A 27,387-nucleotide genomic window follows, 5' to 3' on the forward strand; every position below is an offset into this window, starting at 1 on the left:
AACAAAATCATGTACACAAATAGTTATAGTAATTACTCACAATTGCCAAAAGATGGAAAAAACCTAACTGCCCATCAACTGATAAACAAAATGTGGCATATCCATACAATGGAATATTATTTAGCCATAAAATGGAAATACTATTACATACTGTAGCATGGATAAACCCTGAAAATATGACATTAAGTGAAAGAACCCAGACATAAAGGCCACATATTTTATTAATCCATTTATATGAAATATCCAGAGAAGATGAATCCACTGAAATACAAAGCAGATTAGTTGTTGCCAAGGTCTGGCGTTGAGAGGGAAATAGGGAGTGACTGCCTCACAGGTATAAGGTTTCCTTCTGAGGTGATAAAATGTTGTGGAATAATATAGTAGTAATGGTTAAATGTATGAATGTCACTGAATTGTAACTGCAAAATGGTTAATATGGTGAATTTTATGTTATGTGGATTTTACCTTAATTTTTTTTTAAAGTTCCCTTTTTATCACTCTTACCTGACAGTTAATATCAGCTCTATATTGTAGCAAGACTGTGACTAGTTCCTTATGTCCTCGGTCACATGCCCAATGGAGTAGAGCTCTGCCCTAAAAACACAGAGAAAGATAAATGAATTTGTTAATCCAATTGTGGGGCCACATAAAGGACAGTGTTTTAAGAAAGACAAAGTAATATGAAAACTGTAGGTTAGTTATTCTAAGAATGATTGATATAAAAATGCTCTATGGGAAAAGCAGTAGACTTTTCTAAATCAATTGGCATCTTGAGTTCTACTTCTGGAATCCATTATATACTACTAGCCCAGTGACTTTTATTAGCCTGATTAGTTTCCTAACCTATAGAGTGGACACAGGGATAACTAACAACAAAAATACTAATAATAGTTGCTGAAGGAATGAGCTACAAGATAATGCTTTGTAAATTTTAAAAGTACTTATAAATGTAAAAGATGGTTTTCTTAAATTACTATGTTCACTTCTTCTAGTGAAAGAAATCTTATGGATAAAAAAATGAGTACTTATGATTCTGAAGCACTTAAAACTATGGAGACAGTAAAAGGATCAGTGGTTGCCAGGGGTTGGGGGAGGGAAAGATGAATAGATCAGAGAAGATTTTTAGGCAGTCAAAGTACTCTGTATGATACTGTAATAGTGGATACATGTCATTATACATTTGTCAAAATCATGGAATGCATAACACTAAGAGTGAACCCAATGTAAACTACAGACCTTGAGTGATGATGATGTATCAATGGAGATTCATCAATTGTAGCAAACATACAACTACTGGGGAGAATTCTGATATTGAGGGAAGCTGTGCATATACAGGGGCAGCGGATATATGGGCAATCTCTGCACTTTCTGCTCAATTTTGAAGTGAATCTAAAATCTACTTAAACAACAACAAAAAGCCCACAACTGCTCTAAAATCTACTTAAACAACAACTAAAAGCCCATGAAGTTTAGGATACAATAACCTCTTCTTAATTCAGGGGACAATTCATCCCTTAAAAAAATTAAGTTCCACTGGATGTGGTTGGGTGTGTAAGAGAAAAAAATGAGTACTTAAACCTAAGTAGAAATCATAATGGGTAAGAGAAAAAAATGAGTACTTAAACCTAAGTAGAAATCATAATCTACATGTAGTACATCTAAATTTACTTGTTTATTCATTAAAATGTAAGAAAATTTAATGAGTTGGACATGAAGCATTTCCTCTTAATATCCCAAAATTATACCCTGGAATATCCCCCAAATACTAATACAGTCTACTAGTGTCAATCTTCAAACATTGTTTGTAAAAGCCACTTGTAAAAATGTTAGGAGACAAAGCACTAGATATGAAACTTCAATTTTAACCAGTATCTACTGAAGATTCAGTTACTATCAATGTATTACTTCTATTCTCCACTATCAGAAAAACTTTAGTTAGTGGAAGACTATTTGGTCCAAAGAATAAACAAACCCCACAAAGCTGAGGGCTTTTCTGAAGAAATGAGTGGCGTATGGCTAAACAGTACTTTTTGAGGGTGGTAGTAATGTTTTCATTTTTAAAGAATGGAATGTTTTTCCACATTAAGTTGAAATCCCTGCTTTGTCATTTCAGAAAAAGACTTAAGAAGATATAAGCTGGGACAAAGATAGCTTTAAAGTAAAAAGCACCATTCAAAACAGCTTTTCTCAACCCATGTGTACACTACCCTTCAGACTCTCTTCACATACCTATTAATTCAGCTAATTAAACCAGGATCCATTCTTGAAACAAGAGACAAACAAAAACACTAAAGACAACTTTTCTCTACAAATTTTTCTTTTCCTTTTCAGTCATTTTCAGCTCTTTTTTTAAAAAAACTTAACTGTTTTCCAATAGGTTTACACAAATTCAAAAAAAAAGGGAAGCTGAAAATTTAAAAATGAGGTCAAATCATTCAGAATTTGTTGTAGTAGCAAAACTATTTTGTTCAGAGCCCAAATGGAGACAATTCTAAAAGTCAAGTAAAAAAATGTGTTGTTGTGTAGAGTTTCCTATGGTAAAACTTCTGTAGCTCTGCTGTGTACTGACCTGCTGTTACTAGAGCACTAATTCCAAAACCCTCCTTATGGATAATTAGATATTCTCATAAGACTTGCAGAACAAATGCCAATATATAAAAAATTCTATAGTTCAATGTAACTATTTCACAGCTTTTACATTAAAAGAATCAGAATTTCAAAGTATTGTTAATAGTTCTAATTTTAAGTGTACATTTTATGGCTAATTTAACTATTACCAAGAATTACCGCAGTTAGATTGATGCATAATATACTTACATAGGGCACCTACCAGAACCACATAATAGTTTAGAAAACATAGTATTAATATGTCTAGTACTTCTACCACAGGACATACTGAGCGTTTCTACTTCTCAACCAGGTTCTTGATTTCTCCTTAGGTTTAACCCAATAGGGTTACATCAACTAATGCTAAAACATAAATCCTGAGCTGTTTCAATAGGAAAGCAGAGAAGCAACCCATTTTACTGTTAATGGGAGTTATATTTTAAATTTCCCATATGTGGTGCCAAAAATTTACTTTAGGGGAAACACCTATGACTGGACCTCAGTGGTGATTTTCACTTTGGATATATTTTCCAGAAGAGCAGCACTCATACGGAGATGTTTTAAGGAGGACAGCGTGCGTGCTCTCAGACACTTACTCTATGCTTTTTAACATGTTTTTCTGACCTGTGATGTAATTAATTTTTGTAATACATTATTTTAATGGTACACTAATTAACCTTGAATTAGAATGAATTCTCTGACAATGACTTTCTATAGAAGTACTGAAGGTATCTACATTAAGACCCCTTAATGATTAATATTTTTATGTGGTATTAAGAAGCTCAAAAACAAGAGCAGAATTAAACACTTACTTGTAAATAAGCATAGATAAAATAAGGCTTTGGAATTTTTGCTCTCAAAATATTCTATATTTAAATGAACAAAGACCAGCACAATCAGGTATCTGAGTGTGATGGCTCCTTACTTCTTCAAATTATAAAGTCCCCATAAACATGATCTAATTTAAGATTATTAGTTGAAGTCATAACATAACCAGTAATTTGCAGAGATGTTATTTTCATAACCATTTATGACAAAATTAGGAATAAAATCATGTGGTTTCTTTCCTTTCTCTTTGTTAATCATAAACATCTGGACTACTACAATGCAATCATTAAATTATTTCAGATAGTGGATTCCGTAATCACTCCTCTAGAAGGAAAATCATGAATTGGGTGTACATTAAAGCTATATTTGCTTAAAGATTTTTATCCAAATTTATGAGGTATTTCACCTAATTTACATATGTTTTATCTTCTATGAATGATATAATTTCTTACAAATTTTCAAGTTCAATTTATTTTTACTGTTACCACAAAAGCTGATAATCCTTTGCTTGTTTGTTTCTAGTTTTAACAGCTCTTCTGAAAAAATATCCCAGAAGTATTTAGGAGATAAGGGGGAAAGCCACTATTAAATGGAATCTTTGTTAGGCCACCAGAAGACAACATTCACTATTTGGAGAGCTCTGGTTAAATTCTGGAATTCAAATACAGTAAAACACAAGAGGGAAAAAAGTTCTCATCTATTAACCAAGGGCGCTACTACTGTCCTACCCCAGACAGATGAATGACTGCAAAGTGCTTTGAAAGTGCAGGGTGGCAGCTAACCTATTAAGTGGTATTACTTTCATATCTTCTGGAAAATACAGAGTGTCTCTTAATATTCTAATGTGTCTTTGATATCTTCAGTTACTTGTCTTTAAACCATGAAGAATTTTTTAAAATAGGTTTTGTCCTGAATGTCATGAATTAAAAGAGACCATATCTTGGTGTTCCTGTGATATTTTGAGAACAAAGTACATACAGTAGACAAAAACATAACAAAGTTGGTATATTTAAATTTGTTCAGAGTTGTCCCCTTGCCATTCTATAAAATGAAACACTGCAAACAGGTTGACTTTAATTTGTCTTTGCAAAAAAACTGGGTTTCAACTTAAAATTGTAGTAGAGATTGACCTCAGCTACCTGCAATTTTTCTACCTCCTCTGAACTACCCTGTCTTTTACCCTTTCCTGTGGCTGCTGTAGCAGCTGGCTGCACTGAGAAGTCCCCCACCTGAAACGTCCAGAACTTAACACAATGCCCCTACACCCAACGCCCTCTCAGTAGTGAACCAACAATGTTGTCTTAAAAACTTACAGACAGGAGTGGGATTGGGAGGCAGTTTAAGAATTCAGGCTGTCCCTAGCATGGAAGACACTGGCTCCCTGTGGGATAATTTATTTACCAGAATTAAAAAGAAACCCACATACCAAAATGTGATACACATTTAAAATCAGCAACCATGTGATGTCTTTCACTGGTTTAGATTTAAGGTAGAGAGAAATGGTGTTGCTGAGTTATTAGGGAGTTGAGAAGGATTTTAAATACATTACTTAAAAATCCCTTCACAAGCATTTACTAAGCCATAATGTTAGTGACTTAATGGTGAAGGAATAAGCAAGGGAGATATTATTTCATCCTGCATAAAATAAGTAATAACAGCAATAATAAGTGTCCATGAAAACAATTTGGGTATCCATCGTTAAGACAATAGATAAATTACGATATAGTCATATGATGGAATATTACTTAGCAATATAAAGGAGGAAAGCACTGATTTATATACTGGATGAATCTCAAAAACATTATGCTAAATGGAAAAATCTTACACAAAAAAGTACCTATTATGATCCCACTTACATAAAGTTCAAGAAGAGGCAAAAACAATCTCTGGTAGAAGAATTATGAGGACAGTGGTTACCTTTGTGGAATTAGGAGAAAGACCCTGCTAGGAAGGGGCATTAGAGCACCTTCTGGATGATACTAACGGTTTGTGTCCTGTTAGGACTTTTGGTTACACAGGTATATGCATTTGTCAAAATTAAACAAATGTGAACTTAAGGTTTGTGCATTTCATTGCATATAAATGTTATCTTAAAAGAGCAACCAAAGGAATACCAAATTCTAGTGTTATGCCTGCTGAAGCATGTAGAAGGAAGTGTATTGTTTAGAAAATACTGGGAAATGCATTAAAAAATAAGACTGGTGGATGGATAGATATTGATAAAGCAAGTATAGTAAAATATCTGTGGTAGAATCTAGGTGGTAGGGATAAAGATGTTCACTGCATAAAATTCTTTCAAGGTTTCCGTATGTTTAAAATTTTTCACAATAAAGTGCTGGAAAAAAAATCACACAAAAATTTGTATACCCATGTTTACAGCAACATTATTCACAAGACCAAAATACGAAAGCTACACAGGTATCCACAGATGGATGTTTCGATACACAGATTGCAGCATATACATACAATAGAATATTACTCAGTTTTAAAAACGAAGGAAATTCTGATGCACAGTACAAGGATAAACCCCAAAGACATTTGAGAAATAAGTCACAAAGATGACAAACATTGTATGAATCCATTTGCATGAAGTAGCCAAATTCATGGAGGTAGAAAACATAATGGTGGTTGCCAAGGGGCTGGAAGAAGGGGGAAAACAAGAGAGTTAGTGTCTGATGAGTACTGAGTCTCAGTTCTCAGTACTTGATTTTTAAATGGTGCTGCCTGCATTTTTCTTCTTTCTCAAGAAAAATTTGTTTTATAATAAATAAAAAATTATTTATTCTTAAATAAATGCATAAACATAGCCTCCGTGTACCAACTCTGTCTGTGAGTTCTTTATTTAAATCTGACTTAAAGAACAAAAAGGAATGGAATCAAGAGAAAGGTGACCTCCTTCAAGGTTTGAAAGAACAGATAAACATGGGAAATGCTATAGTATTTTCTATTATGTGAAATACAGACAATGTCCTAATTACTGTATCATGTAATTCCTCAAATTAGAAATACATGTCTTACTATATTAGTAGTAATTACAACATGAATAAGTAAAAGTTATACATACACTAGAAACTATACTTATGTTTAATAAAATAACTTCATTATGAAGTATGAATATTTTATGTAAAAGGATATTTTAATAAATATTTTCATGTACTATGATAGTTATAGATCCAAATATATGCATTTCAGGCAATACCTTAATTGTGGTAATGTCAGCATGTGGGAATGCAAGTGCAGCATTATCATTTTATACCTATAATTAAATTTCTTTATGTGCTTATAGCAAATTTTAAGTGCAATAAATGTAAATTTTAGTCATCTAAGGACAAGACTGAAATTGGGTTGAATCTAATGGGTGAACATTTTAAATAAAGTCATATACCATCCCAAAGAATGCTAGGCAACCAGTAGTGAAAATTTTCAAGTTCAAATATCAATAGATAAACACAAAATATTGGAAGTCCTTTCAAAACTGCAATTGTTAACCAGGGAAATATGTTTTTTCTGATAAAGGGGTAAAAGTATTTAGCTAGCAACTTAGTTTTGAGGTTATATACTTTTGGTTCATCATCAAGGCTTACCAAGTTTTTTAACTGCTACAGTTTTAAATGTCATGAATCAGTACCATTTATTTTATTTAGGATGTTACGTTTTATTCTAAATTTAAGGTCCCCTCTCCTTCATCTTCTTAAATTAATTCATACAAATCCCTGATTAATAATATAAGGGCTTGCCATCAGTATTCAAAGCCCAGCCTGAGTTGTCATGGCTGAGAGGACAGAAATCTGCTTGGAGCAATGAGAGAACCCAGCTGAATTCTTGGCGTCTCAGTCTATGAATGTGTAAGCGCCTCATCTGTTCACGAAAACACAGTTTCGGTAGGTGGGGGTAAAGGTAACTGCATGGGTAACAGCCTGCAAGATGAGGCAGCACCACATCAAAGTCACTCACTGACAGAAACAAGACATTTTACAAATGTTCTTTTTATTTTCACAAAAAATTACATTATTTAGTGTAAGCGATTTGTGTTCCAGACATTTATTTTATTTACCCTATCACTGCTGTCCAAGGATCTTTGCAAAGGTCCTGTGTGGAATGACTTTTAGTACTATTTTATAAAAACACCTGTTGCAAATCAGAGCATAACACTAGCAGGGCCAACTGGAAATTACCCTTCTTAAATCCAGTGGTGCAAAGAACACTCTCTCAGGCCTGCATTTTCATTTAGCAGGGTTTATATTTGAGTAAACAGTGTGTACATCTTCCTGCCTGTGAAGTGAGGGTAACATCTACCTAAAAGGATTGTTGTGAAGACAGTATGGTAACGAGTGAAAGTAAAACACACAATATATAAAGTAGTATTTGAAAGCAGAAAACTCTAATAGGGATCATATAGTAAATATACAATACTTTCCGGTGAAAAGGTGACTTAAAAGTTAAGTGGACTTCTGGTTTCCGGTTCCATACGTAAGGAGCTCGGAATTTGCCACTCCATCCTAACAACAAGCAAAAAGCTCAACAGACAGAAAAATCAACTATTCTTCTTGGGTCTCTAAGAGAGGAGAGGACACAGGGCAAACTGTTGCCCCCAAGACAAGAGAAAAACAGGTGAACTCGACTTCCTGGAGCAAAGCCTCACAAGGATAAACCGCCCAGGGCAGGAAACCCTACAGGCAGGAAAACCTAACTGTAATTGATGAATTGCTGGAGGCTCAGGGTAGGCAGCTCTGAAAATTAAAAACTCCAGGGGATCTGGTCATAGGGAGGCCCCCACAACATTGTGAGAATTAGCTCCAGGGGCTTGAACTGTTTCCCATAGTAAATACCAGAGAAAAATCCCCTTGGGCTTTTGGCAAGGGGAGTGGCGATGAACAGTTCTGAAATATGCCAGAGTACTCTGTTCTTAACAAGGCCTGTCCCTCACAGGAAATTAGTTAATCAGAGTCTGACCTGCGAGAGTTTTATCAGAGCCCAGCTGACCTGGAGGAAGGGAAGTACCCAACTCAGCCCACTCCAGCCACCCTGTTCCATCTAAGGGAAAGACAAGAAATGGAGAACCACTTGTGAAGCTCACAGTCCAGAAGTATAGGCTCACTAAAAGACAGAGGCCTAATTGTAGGACTACAGAGCCTTCCCTCTCCCCCTACACCTCACCACCCACCACATTACTATGGGCCCATTTACAGCAGTTCCTTTTACCCAGAACATCATGTCCAGCTATCAGTAAAAATTACAAGGCCTACCAAAGGGTTGACTAGGACAAACACTGAATTTCACAAAATCAATGCTAGGCACCAAGCCACAGATCCAGGAAACTCAGAGAACACAGAGCAGGATAAATGTTCAAAAACAGACTATGCCTAGGCATACCATTTTCAAATTAAAGAGCATCAAAGATAAGAAAAAAATCTGGAAAGAAACCAGAGGAAAAAAACACCTTACTTACAGAGGGACAATATATCTGACTTCTCAGATATGAAACTATACAAGTAAGAAGAAAGTAGAGTGAAATATTTAAAGTGTTGGGGAAAAAAACCCCACCAACCTAGAATTCTGTATCCTGAGAAATTATCCTTCAAACATGAGAGAAAGACATTCTCAGACAAACAAAAATTGATGGAATTAGTTGCCAGTAGACTTGCTTTACAAAAAGTTGTTCTTTAAAGAGAAGGAAAAAAATACAGGTCAGAAACTTGGATATACATAAAGAAAGGAAGAACACAGAAGAAGGAATAACTGAAGGTAAAATAAAAACATTCATTTGTCTCATTTTTCATTGATACAACACAGTTTTTTCAAAATAATAGCAACAAAGTATTTGATTATATATGTCCATATATCTTATATATATCTTATGTATATGTATATAATATACACAGACATATATGTATATATGCTTATGTAGCTTAAACAAAAAGTGAAATGAGTGATAACAGTGATACAAAGGATGGGAGGGAGGAATTAGACTTATTCTTTTATTTTGAGATGTAAGGCCCATACTACAGCACAGAGAAGACAAGTAATGACTATAAGGTCTTACTATGTTGATAGACAGTGACTGCAGTAGAGGGGGTGAGGACTTGATAATATGGGTGAATGTTGAAACCACTGTGTTGTTTATGTGGAACCATCATAAGACTGTATATCAATGATACTTTAATGAAAAGAAAGAAAGTCCTTTCACTGTATGCCTTTTGGACTATTTAAATTTTGAAAAATAAAAGTGATTATGATGGAAAAAAAAAAGATACACTGCCCATGAAGTGCTATCATGTTCCTGGAAAGTGGACCTGGATTAGGCTATATACTGTATGATTTCAACTATATGACACTCTAGAAAAGGCAAAACTATGGAGAAAATAAAAAGATCAGTGATTGCAGTGGGGAGAGGAGTATGAACAGACAGGTCACATAGGATTTTTAGGGCAGTGAAAATATTTCATATTATAATCATTGTTATATGTCACTGTACATTTATCCAAAATCATAAAATGTATGATCCAAGAGTGAACCCTAATGTAAGCTATGGACTTTGGATAATTATGTGTTAACATGGGATCATCCTTGGTAAAAACTGTACATTCTGGTGGCTGATGTTGATAAGGGGGGAGGCTATATACATATGGGGAATCAGGATATATGGGAAATCTCTGCACCTTCCTCTCAATTTTACTGTAAACCTAAAACTGCTCTAAAAATATTGTCTTAAAAATATTAAATGGCTTCTTCATTATATCAGCACTCTTCATTCATATTATTCATTAAGAATAATCAAGATAGCTAAAATTTATTAAGTGCTTACTGTGATGTATCAGGTATTATTTAAATGCTTTATATATATAATACTCATTTAATCCTCAAACCAGTCCTGACACAGGTACTGTTATTATCCCCAATTACATATTAGGAAACTGAGACACAGAATAAACTTGACAAAGGACATATAGTTAGAAAGTGACAGTGCTAGGACTTGTACCCATGTAGTCCAGCTCATCACTATTATATTATACTGCTTCTGCTTATTCATTCATTAATTCATCAAATACTGAGCATGTGGAATATGCCAAGAACTATGATAGAAATATTTTTGACAAAGAAGATCTCAAAACATTTACCTTTCTCAGGAAGCTACAAGAGGAGACACTCCATCAAAACAGGGAAATAAACAATAAAATATAAAGACCTGGGACCCAGAAAGCAGAAGAATCCAGGAGAAAGAGGAGAGAATTCCTAGGACAGTGGTCAAGTGTAATCTCAGGATGACATCTACACAACAAGCCTAGAGAGCAACCAGCTCAGATTAGGGATGAAGAGCAAAGGAGGGTCCAGAAGGGATATTGCTGAAAAACAAACTATGGGCCTGATAACCTGCTGTGTTTGACTGCACTGAGAAAACTTCTGTTGGGCAATTTGAAGGAAGAATTAATAACAGGAACATAGAAGATTAAGAAAATATAAAAACAAAAAAAGAGGCAATTATTAATCTTAAGATTAATATACTATAAAATATTATACCATGGAATATAGATATTACTCTTAATTATATAATTATTCATTCCCTTTCCAGCCTTGCCTTACTTCCCTATAATCCGAGTAGACTTCCTACCATACTGACTTGATGCTTGTCCTTGTGACTTGTTTTGTCCAAAGGAATGTGAGAAAATGTGACACAGGCCACATCCAAGCAAAGCATAAATGTATTTGTAGGATCTCCTTCTACCTGTCTTTAGTTTCTGCCACCAGACAGTATCTATCCATTGAGATTGGATCTCAGTACGAAAGGCACATCGATTCAAGATGAACTGGGCCCAAACAAGGCTAGCAGAACCCAGAAGAGCCTCAACTGACCCCAAGCCCCTTTAAATATGAATAAGAAGTGCTGTTGTTAGCCACTGAAATGTAGGGGTTGTTTCTACAGCAAAAGCTGACTGATACACACAGTAACATGCACAGTTCAGCAATGAATGATATTTACGTAGTCATAATAATGTAATTACATCATAACCATATTATAGTAATTATACTATATTATTAATTTTATGATAATTATAATAAAAACATTACTTTGATAAAGATCCAGTCAGAAAGCTGGAACTAAAAATTGGTATATACTATATGAAAGATAGAGGGAAAGATCAATACAAGAGCTAAATCCTAATATACAAAAAAGTTAATAATGTCTAGAATTGGAAAACAAGAGATATAAGTACAGTATTTAAAATTATGCAGGGAAAATGCCAAAGAAACAACTAAAAGAATTAAGGGTTTTTGCCTCAAGGGAGCTAGACTCAAATGTGAGAAGGATGAAGGGAAGGGAGTACTTTTTCTAAGACTTATAGAACTACTTGATTTTCTTTGAACCATGTACACATATTAATTTTATAAAGTCTTTAGAGTACAAAAATAAAAAACCATAAAACCAAGGGAAGCAATCATGTTTGATTTACTAAAAAAATGTGTTCCGATTCTGAAAGGCAAAAAATAAACCTAGTTGGAATCAAAAGGTCTGGTTTTATTATTTTATAATATGACTTCTACTTTTCTCTAGCTACATCCTTCTTGGCTCTGTTTGTTTCAATACTTAGGGAAAAACAAATAGTATTACTGGTCCCCCCTTTACTGTAGAATTATAGTCTTACATTTGCAGTTCCAGATGCCTTTGATAATATATTACAGGGAAGTTGTGGCCTAAATGTAAGGTAATATTAAGGGCTAGCCTGTATAGTGAGTTTATATGATGGCTACAGACACAGGAAGTATCTCAACGGAGTGATACTACCTCATTCAGACACTCGGATATACTCTTAACCATACTGTACTTTGAGTTGTAGTTCTTAGGCCTACCATTTAGAAATAAGCATTCGGGCAGAATAACAAATTATAAGAAAATAGTAGCAGGGCATATTTTTCATACCTCTTCATCTTTCATATTAACATCCACATTTTTCGATTTTATGACTTTGGTTATATGGTCGATGTTGTTTTCTCTGCAGTAGTCAAATATGTTTTTATCTTCTTCCCTAATTAAAGTAAAAATAAAAAGTGTCTTACTAGGAAATACAAAAAAGTTACATACTTTTACTGCAACTGGTTTGCTGCTGATAAACATTAATGTAATCTCCATTTTTATAAAGAGTTTTACATGAACAATAACGGATTTTCAGTAAGAATATATTCAACCTCTGAAAAGATTAAAGTTCTTAGCAACTATAACTGTATGGAAAAGCTTCACCTGCTTTAACAAGGTACACTAATATAAAATTGTGAGTACACTTTCTCAGTGCTCGTTCTCTCCCCATTTACTTCTACACACTGACAGGCACATATTTCCTCTGACCCAGAATTTTCAACCATAGCCCGGCAGTGGGAAGGTCATTTACTATCATCTGTACAGAGGTATCAAAAGATCAGGACACAACTTACTGCTTGTTTTACAGAATAATTTGATTGCTACCCAAGTTTAAAAAAAAAAAATATATATATATATATATATATACACACACACACATATTTACACACATATGTATATATACATATAGGTATGTAATGCACACGTACTAAAGTCATTTACTTAAGTGAAATATAATTACAGCATCATAAAATTCATAAATCCTTCATAGGATAATAGAAACAAAGACTGAGAACAAAAACTAGGAAGCATACTACATACCCTGCACTATTCTAAGTGTGTCAGTGTACTGAATTCATTTACTCTTACCCAACAACTTCACTTCATAGATACAGAAATAGGTAAGGAGAGATTGTATGACCTACAGTATAGCATCACATTTATCAAAGGTATAACAAGAGCTAGGACTAGCTCACATCAACTGATTTTTTTATATAGTACATTTCTCTATTATATCAAGCTACACCTTAACTAATAAGCTATAGTCTATTTCAGAAGCCAAAGCAGAAGTTCTTATTATGAGGGCTATGAGTTTTCTAAAATGGTATACAGAATTATCTGTGTAAATGCACATGCGTTTTTCTGAATGTAGTGTTGGGGGGCAGGGGGGCAGGTATCAATGAGATGCTCTAAAGAATCAGTGACTCCCAAAAGGATCAGTAATTTGGAATATTAACAGTGAAACTGTTCTATATATGGGCTGCATTTTTTGGACAGGCATAAAAGAATGCAATTTGAATTCCAAAAATTATGACTAGTGTATTTTATAACCCACAAGGCCATAGCTCCCATTCATCAGAAATTAAAGCACCTGGCCACAGTAGAGGTTCTATCTTAAAAGCCAATTTAAATACCCTATAAAAAGTTATTGCTAGCCAGAGATAACTAACTTAAACACACTACTTTGGCATTAACCATCCAAGCTTTCCTTATGTAGTTTATGTAATTAATTGAGCACCTACTTCATGCAAGGCACTGGGCATGATTCTGTTGATAACAGATAACAAGGATAAGCAAGAAACTTTGCATTCAATACATGTACATTAGAGCTGGGATGATAAAATCTATACACTATTAACATAAGGTAAAACTGAATCTTTAGAAGGGTCTATAAGAGTATGGAAGGGAAACAGTGCTTCAAGCTGGAGAAAATGAGGCAGGTTTCCAGAAAGGAATCATGTTTAAAAGGAATATATGGTCTCTTGAAAACATCCATTTTGCAGAAGAGAAAATGCTTTTCCAGATCACTTACTCTGAAAGAAAACTCTCAGAGAAGTCTGAGGCCGAAACCCCAAAAAGAAGTCTGATCATTAAAATTAAGCTGGCCAGTACAGCACAGAGAAGACAAGCAATGATCCTAAAGCAGATTACTACACTGACTGCAATGGGTGAGGACTTAATATGGGTGAATGTTGAAATAACAATGTTGTTCATGTGAAACCTTAATAAGATTTTATAGCAATGATACTTTGATTTTAAAAAATTAAGCCTGCATATAATACCACTTTAGCTACATTTAACTATGACAAAATACACTGTTTCTTTGAAAAAGTGCTCTCAGAATTCTGACTTGGGAATAATAGGTAATATGTAAGGGCTATTCATAGATGAGAGAACTTTCTGAGTGGTCCCTCTCCCTGAATTCCGAATGTTCATGTATACCTATGTCACTGAAAATTAGTAAGGGGAAATCTCACTAAAATGGAGTCAGGAGGCCAGAAGGGGGTGCTCTCATGCCCTACCACTTGTCATCAATTACAGAACCAACAGGAAGAGAGGAACCATGCAAGTCCTTACTACTTTACCACCCTAGCAGGAGAAAGGTTTTCTCCTTGCCTAGCAATAGCTCAGCCAACGAGACACTGTTGGAATTCAGACAATAATAAGCCACTATACTTTGAACTCCCAGGTTATTCCAATGGACTTTTTGTTTATAATAGCCCTTCTCAACTCCCCCTTCCTCTATAAAAGTGTTTCTCTCCTTTGTTCTCTGGACTTGTGTGTGGTTTTGCCACAGCTTACTTGTCCCAAATTTGCAATTCTGTTATTCCAGAATAAGCCCATTTGCTGGTAAAATAACTGACAGCTTTATTTTTAGAGTTAACAGTCATAAGCAGTAAAGAAGTAAATACAATACAAACATTAAAATTTTTATTTTGCTTAATAATTTTAAAGCAGGTTTTTTATATGCATCATGTATATCAGTTATTTTGTTTTGGTATGTGAATTTTTTGGAGGGCAGGGGGCATTTTTTCCTCTGAATACATGCTTATCATCTGCAGTTTATCATCACTAAATATGTCAGGGACATAGAGGTATTCATAAAATACTTCAGGGTAGAGTACACAGTGTAAATTAAAAATCTAAAAGAAATTCAATAAAACCACCATAAATGTGCTGCAAAGCCAAGTGAATAATATTTTTTTAAAAATTGAGTGATAGTATTGGGCTTAATTGTTAAATATAGTTATCTATCCCCCCTCCAAGTTTTGACTCTTACTTGCCAGCAACCAAGCTGTCTTTATACAATGTCACCACCTAGTGGCCAAAAGGAGCAACATCTTTCCACATCTTTCTTGCCCCCTAATTAAGATCATGCACAATGTACAAATCAAATTCTTTTCTTTTTGCTCTGTATTTCCATTAATACAGTCTTCCATAAGCAATATTTCCCCCATATCCATACTTATCTTAAATGAAACATGTGCAAATGAATTCAATTATGTGATAGCAGAGCCTTAATAAAAGTTAGTGCTCTTCCATATCTCCTCACTTTGTCTTCCTTAATCCCTCTCTTTGCTTAACGTAGTGATAAAATTATCACATCTATTCTCGGATGAGTTATGCTCATGATGCTATCTCATCTATGTTCCACCTTATCCCTAGCACAAGATAGAATATATCTCTAGATTACTCCAAATTTTCTGAAATTGACTGAAAATACATTTATGTATCTAAAAGAAAAAAAATCACAGGCTTTCTTTGTAACTTTTTTGAACTATAAGGACACACCCTTAGGGAAAAGAGGGATGGTGTTTACATATGGTTGTCTTTCATTGATCACAGGAAGAATAGAGCCTTGCCCATTCCTTAAAATGCTATATGTACCACTTTCTACAAAGATTGCATTTCCTATCAAAAGAATGTTTCAAATAGTCAGGTTTCATGGCAAGCCACTTAACGTCCACTTAACTACTATTTCATCTACTTTGTAGAATTAAAAAACACATTTATGGGACTAGCTCAGATTTCTAACTAATAGATAAATTCAATAAAATTTCAATTCAATTAGTATATTTACCAAGCAACTGGAAGATATAAAAACAGTACCCCAGCAAATAAATAATGAAAAATTATTTATTGAATGAATGAAACCACAAAGAAGAGTAAGCCAATAACCACACAACCAAATTCCGCTAACTCCTCAAGCTAAGGAATATATACCCATGGGCTCTTGGGGGTACACAAAGACCCTTAAAGAGATATGCAGATATGGAAAATTTTAGTGAATCAATTTTCAGCACAACCTCTCAATAAAGGCATTCTTCTAAGATGATCTACATAAAAAGGCTCCTATGGCAAATATTTCATCCTTTTCCTCATTCTCTCCATTCAATCACTCCCCCACCAGTTTATAAAAGAAAAGCATGCCCTCTCTCCTTACTATGGTATACTTCCAGGAAATACAACCAAAAGATTTTACTAAGATTTAGTAAATGACTATTAATTGAGTTTGTTACTTTTTTGCTTAAAAATACTCTGTTTAACTAATATACTAGTAAAGGTTTGGGAAAAAAAGCAACCCTAGGTTATACTTTCCTAAGGTATAAAATCTTCCATGGTACCAAATAAAGGGACAATTCTGGTGAAAAACTGCTATCAGGAAGTCTCCTATAACTAAGGTGAGAGGATGGAAGAGGTAAAAAGAAAATAAAAAACAGACTCTATGATAAACTGTCTCACTCCAAAAAAAAAAAATCATCTATGAAATAAACTATTTTCATCTTAAGGCACATTTTAAATAAAATTTGTTTAATAATTTCTTAATAAAATTTATAATGTATGTTGATCAACTCTATAGAAATAATAATTATAATAACTTAAATGAGAAAAAATTTTATGGTTAAAGTTTCTGGGTCAGAGAAAATAAACAAGTTTTAAATTCCAACTTACATATTTTGTTGCAGAGAATTATGATAGTGTGATATAAGACTATATAAAAACATATTACTGTAAAATAAAATTGTGTGCGAAAAGAATGATATAAAATTTCTAACTGTTAAAGATCTTATTCATGTATTTTAATTAAGAGCAGAATTTTATTTCCTTTCATGAAACTTTTTATTTCAAGACAATTGAAGACTCACATGGAGTTTTAAGAAATAATACAGAGATCTTGCTTACCATTTGCCCAGTTTCTTTCAATGGTAACACGTTCATGTATTTTTAAAAATGGATTTTTATTATTATAGTGTTTAGATTCCATTTGATACATTTAACAGTGATATGCTTAATTTAAAATTTCATTATTTATAAAATGCCAGAAATTATGCCCTTTGCAATTACTTAATCTTTTAAATAAAAATTTTAGATGTTACCTTAAAAATGTAAAAGCGAACATAGTCTTCTAAAATTCTCTCAGGAATAACGTTAGCAAAAGGTTTTTTGAGTATCACTTCTCTAATCCAATATTCTATAAAGTAGTGGCCCAAAGTCAGGAGTGGGCTAATCAACCAAGGACGATCAGAGAAAGTTATGGAAGAGTTCACATAACAGCCTAGCTTTGAAGGATGAACTGACAACCCTGCTGTGTCACTGAAGAAGTATGAAAAACAGAAAGAAAAGGAGAATCATCAATAAAAAAGTGTTCTGGGGGAACTGCAAGCAACTAGTTACCGTACAGCACTGGAAGACAAGGTTAGAGGGGTAAGATAGACATAGCTGCATATGATGTAAATGACAAATGTAAGTAACAAGTTTGTTGGGGAACAAGATAGTTATCCACCTTCCAAAGCCTGGAGTAAAAGGAAATAAGATTGCTCTCCTAAAGTTAAACTAAATAAGCTACTAATGAGAGGAAGGTGATTCAGACACTAACCTTAACACATCCAAAAAGCAAAAACAAAAACAAAACTTAGACAGCTATTATCAGTAGAAGTATGGTTAGCAAGGAAACGTTAAGGGGGGAAAAATATAAGTGAAGCCAATTTTGAACACTGACCAAAAGAAAACCATTAATCTGAGGCAAAAATGCATTGTGAGGTATTTCTCTGAGGGGAGTGTTCGAGAGGACTGACCAGGACCTTGGCTAAAAGTCAAATGATTCACTGTTCTCACCCCATTTACAGGTTCACAGATGGTCATCTGACATTTACTTTGTTTTGTGGGTTCTCAATACTCAGACTAAGGGTACCCATGGTTTCTAAGCACTAGGATCACTACAAACACATAAGCCCTTCGGTAAATAAATATGCCTTTTAGCTTATCCTCAGTTTCAGATGAGCTTTATTATTGCTATTCTACCTCTGAGGGTCTGCTCACCTATGTGACTTCTTTCTAGATCTCTGAGATTGAAGAATGGACCCTGACTATGGTAACTTCATTCACCAAAAAGCCAGTCTGAAGCTTCTTAGGAGCCAGTCTTTCTAGGATGAAAGCCTGCATACTGTCTTACAAAATAAGGTAGTACTGCTGGTGAATATTACTTCCTTGTAGAATTATAAGTTCCTAATTTATCAGAAGTTCTTAATCTGACAGGGAAAGGGCTGATAGTCTGTCCAAATAAAATATTAGGAAACAGTAATGTCATTCACTGATCTCATTTGACTATGGTTTCCTACATTCTATCATGCATGCCAAATACAAAGCCCAAAGTCTAATGTTGATTCTTTTTTTTTAAATTTTGGTATCATTAACTTACAATTACGTGAGCAACATTGTGGTTACTAGATTCCTCCCATTATCAAGTCCCCACCACATACCCCATTACGTCACTGTCCATCAGCATAGTAAGATGCTATAGAATCATTACTTGTTCTCTCTGTGCTATACTGCCTTCCCCATGCCCCCCGCCTGAATTATGTGTGCTAATCGTAATGCCCCTTATTCCCCTTATCTCTCCCTTCCCACCCATCTTCCCCAATCCCTTTCCCTTTGGTAACTGTTAGTCCATTCTTGGGTTCTGTGAGTCTGCTGCTGTTTTGTTCCTTCAGTTTTTGCTTTGTTCTTATACTCCACAGATGAGTGAAATCATCTGATACTTGTTTTTCTCCACCTGGCTTATTTCACTGAGCATAATATCCTGTAGCTCCATCCATGTTGTTGCAAATGGTAGGATTTGTTTTCTTCTTATGGCTGAATAATATTCCATTGTGTATATGTACCACCTCTTCTTTATCCATTCATCTACTGATGGACACTTAGGTTGCTTCCCTATCTTGGCTATTGTAAATAGTGCTACGATAAACACAGGGGTGCATATGTCTTTTTAAAACATAGGCAAAACTCTCTTGAATATAAACATGAGCAACTTCTTTATGAACATATCTCCATGGGCAAGGGAAACAAAAGCAAAAATGAACAAATGGGACTATATCAAACTAAAAAGCTTCTGTGCAGCAGAGGACACTATAAAAGGCATCCTACAGTATGGGAGAATATATTCATAAATTACATATCTGATGAGGGATTGACATCCAAAATATACAAAGAGCTCACACACCTCAACAAACAAAAAGCAAATAATCCAATTAAAAAATGGGCAGAGGATCTGAACAGATACTTCTCCAAAGAAGAAATTCAGATGGCCAAGTGGCACATGAAAAGATGCTCCACATCCCTAATCATCAGAGAAATGCAAATTAAAACCACAATGAGATATCACCTCACACCAGTTAGGATGGCCACCATCCAAAGGACAAACAACAACAAATGTTGGCGAGGTTGTGGAGAAAGGGGAACCCTCCTACACTGCTGGTGGGAATGTTGATTCGTTTTTACAGAATCTATTATATAAAAAAAGAGATAATATGTCTACATAGAAATTAAGATACTCTCTGTATTGCAGCTGCTCCTCTCCCTGAATGAAATGATTTGTTTTTACTCAGGTTACTAAAGGTTTTTAGAGAAGCTGGGATAAGGCTTATCTGGAGAAGCAAAATTGGTAAAGCCAGCTCCTAACTCAAGGATTAAATAGTAGTCATAGCTGTCATATTTAGCACATTAGGAATAACCACTTTTAATTAGCATCTATTTAAAATTTTAGATGTTGATTTCATCTTGTACAAATCCATTTTACCAAAGACCATAAGTAAGAGGTTTATACCATGGTCCTTAGGTATAATCTTGAAATACCTTGAGCGTAAGCCCCGGAGGAAGCAAAGTACTACCTCGGCAGTAACCATGCTCAAGGAGCCTCGCATTCAGATCAAGGCACCTAAGAAAACAACTTTTTTGTTGTTTGTTGTGTTGTTTTTAAGAAAAATTTCTGCAACTGTAGATGACAGACATTGAGAAATTAAGTTGCTGAATTTCACTGATTCTAAAACAATTTTTTCATATTCTAACATCTCTGATGAATCTTATAATCTGTAGCATTTACAATGAATTAGCATCATTTTTTTCCTTAATGACATTTAAATAATGTTTTCTAAAACCAATGGCAATTTAGAGTTAATGAAGTAATAAGGCAGGTTCAAAATACACAGTGCCAAATGAACAAATGAATGATTTAAATAATTCATATGTACTGAATCACAATCCTCCCACTCAGAATGCTACTATAGTTGCAATTGATTTTAGTTTTAAAAAATAACCAGTCAGTTTTCCCCCTTCCTGTTAAGTGGTAATGGCAACTTCTTTCACCAAATGATAACTATTTTCAGACTAAGTTATATATGTGGTGTACTTTATTGTAGGACTAGAAAATTCTTAAAAACCTCAAATAAAGAGTTCTACTTATTATCTTATTTATGTTTGTTAATATGTTGTTAACATATTTTTCTCACATTTTTTCAAGCAGCAATGACAAAGGAAACATCAACGCCCCAAGCACCTCTTACAGATAACTTGTTATTCTGGAAAAAGTTATTTAACATGATTTATAAAGGCACCAGATAATAAAAATGCATTTTCACACCTTAAAACCTGCTTAATTTTTAAAAAGGTGATTGAGAATTTCTGATACTTTAAATGCCCAGAAGAAAAAAGTAGTTCAATCTGGATCAATTCTGGAAAACCAGTGGCCACACAAGGAAAATCTATAGACTCTCTTGGCTAACAGGCTCTACAGAGGTGAGTTACATTCTCAGCTAGTAAGGTAGGTCTAAGACCCATAGAAACAACTGATCCAAAGGAAACATCATCATCAGTATACTGATAAATGAAAGACTATAGTCTAATTTTACTAGCAAAGCACATTTTTAAAAACACTAAATGGAAACAGAATTAAAAATTTTTAATGAAAGATATTCACTATATTAATATAACAACAACTATCTAATTCAATTTCATTAAATGGAGATTATAATGATTCCTCAAACTCTCAGGAGCAGTATAGTGTAGCAACTAAGAACAGGGTTACTAACCATGTACCTTGGGTAGGTAACCTAACCTCTCTGAGGCTCAGTTTCCTCATCTGTAAAACAGGGATATTAATAATACCTACATCTCATAAGATCATTCTGAAGATTAAGTAAAATCATGCTTATGTATGTACATGTAGTATGGTTACTAGCATTTAATAAGTGGCCAATAAATGTTAGCTGATATTGTTTTTAGCATATGTTGTAAGCTGGGGTTATTTCTCACATACCCTTAAACAATACTGTCAATCAATTCATCTAAAAAATATCAGACCTTCAAGGAAATAAAAATAAGCCAATGTGGTAGGAGCATAGTGCAAGAGGAAGAAGGGAAAATTGGCCTTAGATATATGGTCTTATATATGTAAGATGGTAAGGGGCCCTGTAAGACATGTTGAGGAATTTAAAGTTTTATTCTAAGTACTATGGAAAATCATTTAAAGGGCTTTAAGCAAGAGAGTGATATGATGAGAGCTGAGATATAAATCTGTGGACAAAGCAAAGGAAGTGAGGAATCCAGTTCCCAAATCTTTCTGCAGTGTCCTGGCCAAGAGGTGATGATTGTTTAATAAGAGTAGTGACAGCAGTGCAGAAGGCATGATAGTGGTGATAATGAATAGATAAATTTGGATTATTCTGGAACACAAGGAAACAGAATAATGTTTATTATGTTCGTATGATGTTAGTGGGTGAGAAGGAGAAAAGAGAAAAAGAGAAGATCGATATGACCTAAAGACCTGGGAATGACATCCGTTACATAAAATATTTACCTAATGCATATATAAAATTTTATATTGGATAGAAGTTAAAAAAAATAAAACCATGTAATCAATGTACTAATGTCTTTTTTCACACAAAATCTCAACCTAAATGAACACTAAGCACTTATTAATACATACAATGCAATCAGCAAAGTCCTCATAAATTGAAAGGGAATGAAATGAATCAAAATTGCTTGCTTTCAAGAATACCTGATAATAATTAAATGAGAATAAGAAAATGACTATTTCACAATGCTGACATCTTTGCTAACACTTTTTAAATATCTTCCTTTAAATATATCTGGGAAGCAATTTAATAGAGGAAAACATTTATTTATATTACTTGTAACACATATACCAACTTTTATTATAATGGATATAGTATACATAACTACATGCATCATCATACATGCACATGCACATACACTAAACTTTGCAAACAGGTCTCGGGGCCTAGCATTTCACAGGTACTACATACAGATATGGATGTAAGAAAGTGAGAAGAAAAAATTTAGAAGAAAGGATAGGCAGAAGAGACAACAGAGTGGGAAGAAAAAAGAAAGAGGAAAAGATGATGGTTTTAGTTGATGAATGACCTGTTCAGAAAGAGCTGTTGATCTGCAAACAGGTGAATTTGCCTATATGCTTGGTTGGCATCATAACACTGAGCACACAGGAGCTAAATAAAGCACATTAAAAAAGGGTGAATATGAGAGCCAGGAGATTCTTACAACAGTTACCGTTTATGTCAAGACCCGCTTGCCTCGAGGGACCCATTTTCACATAATCTATAATTATCTCTTCGCTTTAATCACCTTGTCATTCCTGAGGCTCTCATGGGCACTGGAAGAGGAAAAGCTCATTAACTAAACCTTTTCTCCTCTCTCCAGCCACCCATGGCTTTTAATTGCTTGGTGTGTTATTATCTAGGAGTGCAACTGGGATCATTTTCATAAGAAAGAGAGGTAGAGAGGAGGAAGAGAGCCATGAGTCCCTGAGGTATGCACCACAGAAAAACCTTTGCTTTCTCAATTATTTATGCCAGCTGAGGTTTTACAGGCTGAATAAATCCATAACTCAAGTTCATTCTGAGCAGTCAGATTCTCAAGGGGGAGTTGTCCACTTGCCTATACACACTTGTGTAGTCCTCAAAGAATAACTAGAATGTAACAAGACATATGTCATCCAATTTATCACCTATCACCAAAGTGTTAACACAATGTTGATTGTGGGCAACCAGTGAAACAGGGAAGGATTTCACTACTACCAGCCAAACAGATGAAGGGAAGTAGGATCATCTTTTTGGTGCTAAGGGGAGTGGTGTCAGTGGGACAGTAGGATACAGAATTACTTAGCCTACTGAAGGTGTGAGTCGCCAAATACTCAATTTTTAAAACACAAAATAAAGTTTAACGCACACTCCTGAAGATTTCATTTAACAAATTTGTTAAAAACAAGTTGCTATCTAACAATGTGAAGCTTTGAGTAAATAACTAAATGGAATTTTATATCATCTGATTTTATAAACCACTTACAATAAAACAATATATGTTGTAGCTTTTTCTCGTTACACCTTCACCTTTTTCAAGAAAATTTTAACATACAATTTATGTGAAAGTGACAAGCTTTTATGCTATTTTCACCAAAAATATGAAAGTAAAGCACAAAATAGTCACTTTTATTCCAGTTTTCTATTCTAGTTTTTATACTTACGTTTTTCTATTTTATAATCAGAACTAAAGAGCAGCCAATGATAATATATTTTAACATACATAATAACATTTTATGCCAGATACTAGAAAATATTTTCAAAACCCATTTTTGTTTAAAATTTTTAACTTTTTAAGTGAGTCAATGATGAAAGCATCTCTTTAAAATTCTACAGGCTTTTGTGTCTGACCACAGCAGTGACCTCTGGTATTTTCTGCCAAAATAGTTCATTTGTCTCATAGAACAACTAATCAATTCCAGAGCCCATCAATCATTTTAGTTGTATACTGATCTAGTCTTGCTTCAAGAAGGTCCAGATGGCTGCCTGTGTAAGTGGGATTAATAAAATTCTGATAGATTACATAGCATCAAACTATAAAATATAAGGGAAGATCAAATCTTATTGCAGGATGGGAGGGACACTGTATACATTTCATGCATTGTATTTTTAATTCTTATCCGAATTTCTCAATTTATGTGCCAACTTCTAGATAAAACCTTTTTTAAGTGTGCCAACCACTGAAAGTTATTTCTTGTTAAGTGAGTCAGTCAGTATATGTAGTATATGCAGAACTATCTGACTCTTTTGCAAAGTGCTATGCTTAATAACCAGAGCTTTTTCTGCCCACTTCCAGTATAAATAAACACAACTGATCTCAAGACTGGAGTAACTTTCTGTGAGTTCCAAGATTTGTTACTCTCTTGCTTCTATAGATTCAAACATAACATCTAATAACATTAGCTCTCCCTTCCCTGTTTTCCATTTTCTTTTGCAAAAGCAAACAACCTGTACCTTTTCTTTCTTTTTTTTTTTTTATTGAGGTACCATTGATATACACTCTTATGAAGGTTTCAAAAGAAAAACAATGTGGTTATTACATTCACCCTTATTATTGAGTGTCCCCCCATATCCCATTGCAGTCACTGTCCATCAGTGTAGTAAGATGCCACAGAGTCACTATTTGTCTTCTCTGAGCTACATTGTTTTCCCCATGACCCCCCACACAACATGTGCACCAATCATGATACCCCACAATCCCCTTCTCCCTCCCTCCCCACCCACCCTCTCCCACCCCTCCCCTTTGGTAACTACTAGTCCCTTCTTGGAATCTATGAGTCTGCTGCTGTTTTGTTCCTTCCATTTTGCTTGGTTGTTATACTCCACAAATGAGTAAAATCATCAGGTATTTGTCTTTCTCTGCCTGACTTGTTTCACTGAACTTAATACCCTCTAGCTCCATCCGTGTTGTTGCAAATGGTAGGATTTGTTTCTTTCTTATGCATGAACAGTATTCCATTGTGTATATGTACCACATCTTCTTTATCCATTCATCTACTGATGAACACTTAGGTTGCTTCCCTATCTTGGCTATTATAAATAGTGCTGCGATAAACATAGGCAACCTGTACCTTCTCTATAATCAGACATGGAATTTTAGCTTTTAACTAAAAGCCCTGGGCCCTGGGTCTCTGCTCTGGGGACTCTATGCTGAGTAACAATACTAATAAAAGCTAACTGTTACATAATAACATATTTTATGTCAGATAGTGTTCTAGAATCCCTGTGTGTATGCATTACATAATCTCATAAATGCCATATGAGAAAGGTACCATAATTACCCCCATTTTACAGATAAGTAACTTGTCCAAGGTCACAAAGCTAGTAACTGGTGGAACCAGCATTTGAATGCTGGCAGTTTAACTCCAAAATGTTTGTATTTAATTAGTGTCAGGCTATATCCCCTCCATTATATTACAGAACAATTAACTAGCTTCAGAAGGAGAAACTGGTGTCAAGACTCTGGAATATAAACACAGAGACCTGTACTTATGACATTATATCGTCACTTTCTATGACAGAGTAAAAATAAAGGTCAGAACCAAAACAGGCAGGGGACAGGCTCAGAATTGGCCCCAGTGGCCCTTAGTTCAAGAACATTCACAATAAAACTAAAATGGGCCCTTAACTTTTCACCTACAATGCACATTAGTCAGGAAAGCTGACGTAATGGAGCCCAAGCCTTATTAAGTGGGTTTATTAGATACTGAGTTTCCAGATCCTTAAGAATGAGGGAAAAAATAGAAGTGTATTTATTAAAGTAACCAAAACTGACCTTCAAAATATATTTCCAATGCTCTTCTTAAAAACAATGGTTCTACAGAAGAAAATTTTTCCTTTCACCCAAGTTTACTAGTTGATGTTTCTAAAACTCTAAAACCTACTGTAACTTCCACCTCGACTGAACATAATTCCACCAAGAAACTGCAGTTAACCTCAATTAAAGCACAGCTTTCTCTGAGAAAAAAAAAAATCCGATAGATTTCACCTAAATACAAGAAAAATTTGATTACATAAACTATAACAGCCTTTCTCTGTTGCAATTATATTCTTATATTTAAGAAACAATAGGGACTACATCTAGTCTTTTACTTGAATAATCCAACATTTCATTACAGAATAACTTTTATCATGATCTAGTTTATTATACTGGAATCCTGTTCAATTATAAAATGTATTCTTTAATATAAGAAAATGATTAGTAGTCACTGGACATTCCAGAAGAAACTGTACTCAGCATGTCATTTTGAAAAATACTAGTTTCTGGGTGTCCTTAAGGAAATCAGTGCACAAAATAAAGACCACTATTATTTACAGATAAGTGATGATATTGTGAGGAAATTAAGTGGTTTTAAAAAGCAAAGTCAGGTGGAACCAAGATGGCAGTGTGAGTAGAGCAGCAGATATCTCCTCCCAAAACCATATATATTTTTGAAAATACAACAAATACAACTATTCCTAAAAGAGAGACCAGAAGACACAGGACAACAGCCAGAATACATCCACACCTGCGAGAACCCAGCGCCTCGCGAAGGGGGTAAGATACAAGCCCCAGCCCGGCGGGACCCAAGCGCCCCTCACCCCAGCTCCCGGCGGGAGGACAGGAGTCGGAGCGGGGAGGGAGAGGGAGCCCAGGACTGCTAAATAGCCAGCCCTAGCCATCCGCACCAGAGCACAGACACACAGTGCGTGGTGTGCTGGATACTAGGGAAACAGGACAGTAAGACCTGTGAGCGGGTCCCTGCAGCCGGTGCCCCCGGGACAAAGAAAAGCGAGTGCTTTTTGAAAGTCTTAAAGGGACAGGGACCCCACAGCTAGACGGAAGCATCCCAGGATACTAAGCCCAACAGCTGGGAATCCCAGGGAAGTCTGGGCGCCCGAACCCCTTGGGCGGCAGCACAGCTCGGAGGCCCCTCACGGCGATAAACAGCCTCCCACTTGTTTCCCCTCAGATGTGGCTCCGCCATATTGGAGCAGCAGACTGAGGCCGGCCACACCCACAGCAAACACGGAGCTTAACTCCACAGCAGCCGGGCAAGAATCAGAGGCCCCATTTGCGCGCAGCTGCCCAGCACAAGCCGCTAGGGGTCGCTGCTCTCCCACGAGAGGAGGGCCACAAACCAGTAAGAAGGGACGTTCTCCCAGCCG

The 27,387-nt window shown here is 35.1% G+C and overlaps 1 protein-coding gene across 2 annotated transcripts in view; it reads right to left on the reverse strand.

Moving 5' to 3' along the window:
- ACBD6 (acyl-CoA binding domain containing 6) overlaps window positions 1-27,387 on the reverse strand; it is a 193,860-nt gene that overhangs the window by 88,988 nt on the left and 77,485 nt on the right. For both annotated transcript variants that reach the window (XM_057507916.1, XM_036905941.2), the window contains exons 5-6: window positions 12,353-12,458; window positions 505-594 (exon numbers count right to left, since the gene is read on the reverse strand). In XM_057507916.1, coding sequence (XP_057363899.1) covers window positions 505-594; window positions 12,353-12,458 — 196 coding nt within the window. The remainder of the gene's footprint in view (window positions 1-504; window positions 595-12,352; window positions 12,459-27,387) is intronic.

This window comes from Manis pentadactyla, chromosome 9, assembly GCF_030020395.1.
Source record: "Manis pentadactyla isolate mManPen7 chromosome 9, mManPen7.hap1, whole genome shotgun sequence".
NCBI classification, from domain to species: domain Eukaryota; kingdom Metazoa; phylum Chordata; class Mammalia; order Pholidota; family Manidae; genus Manis; species Manis pentadactyla.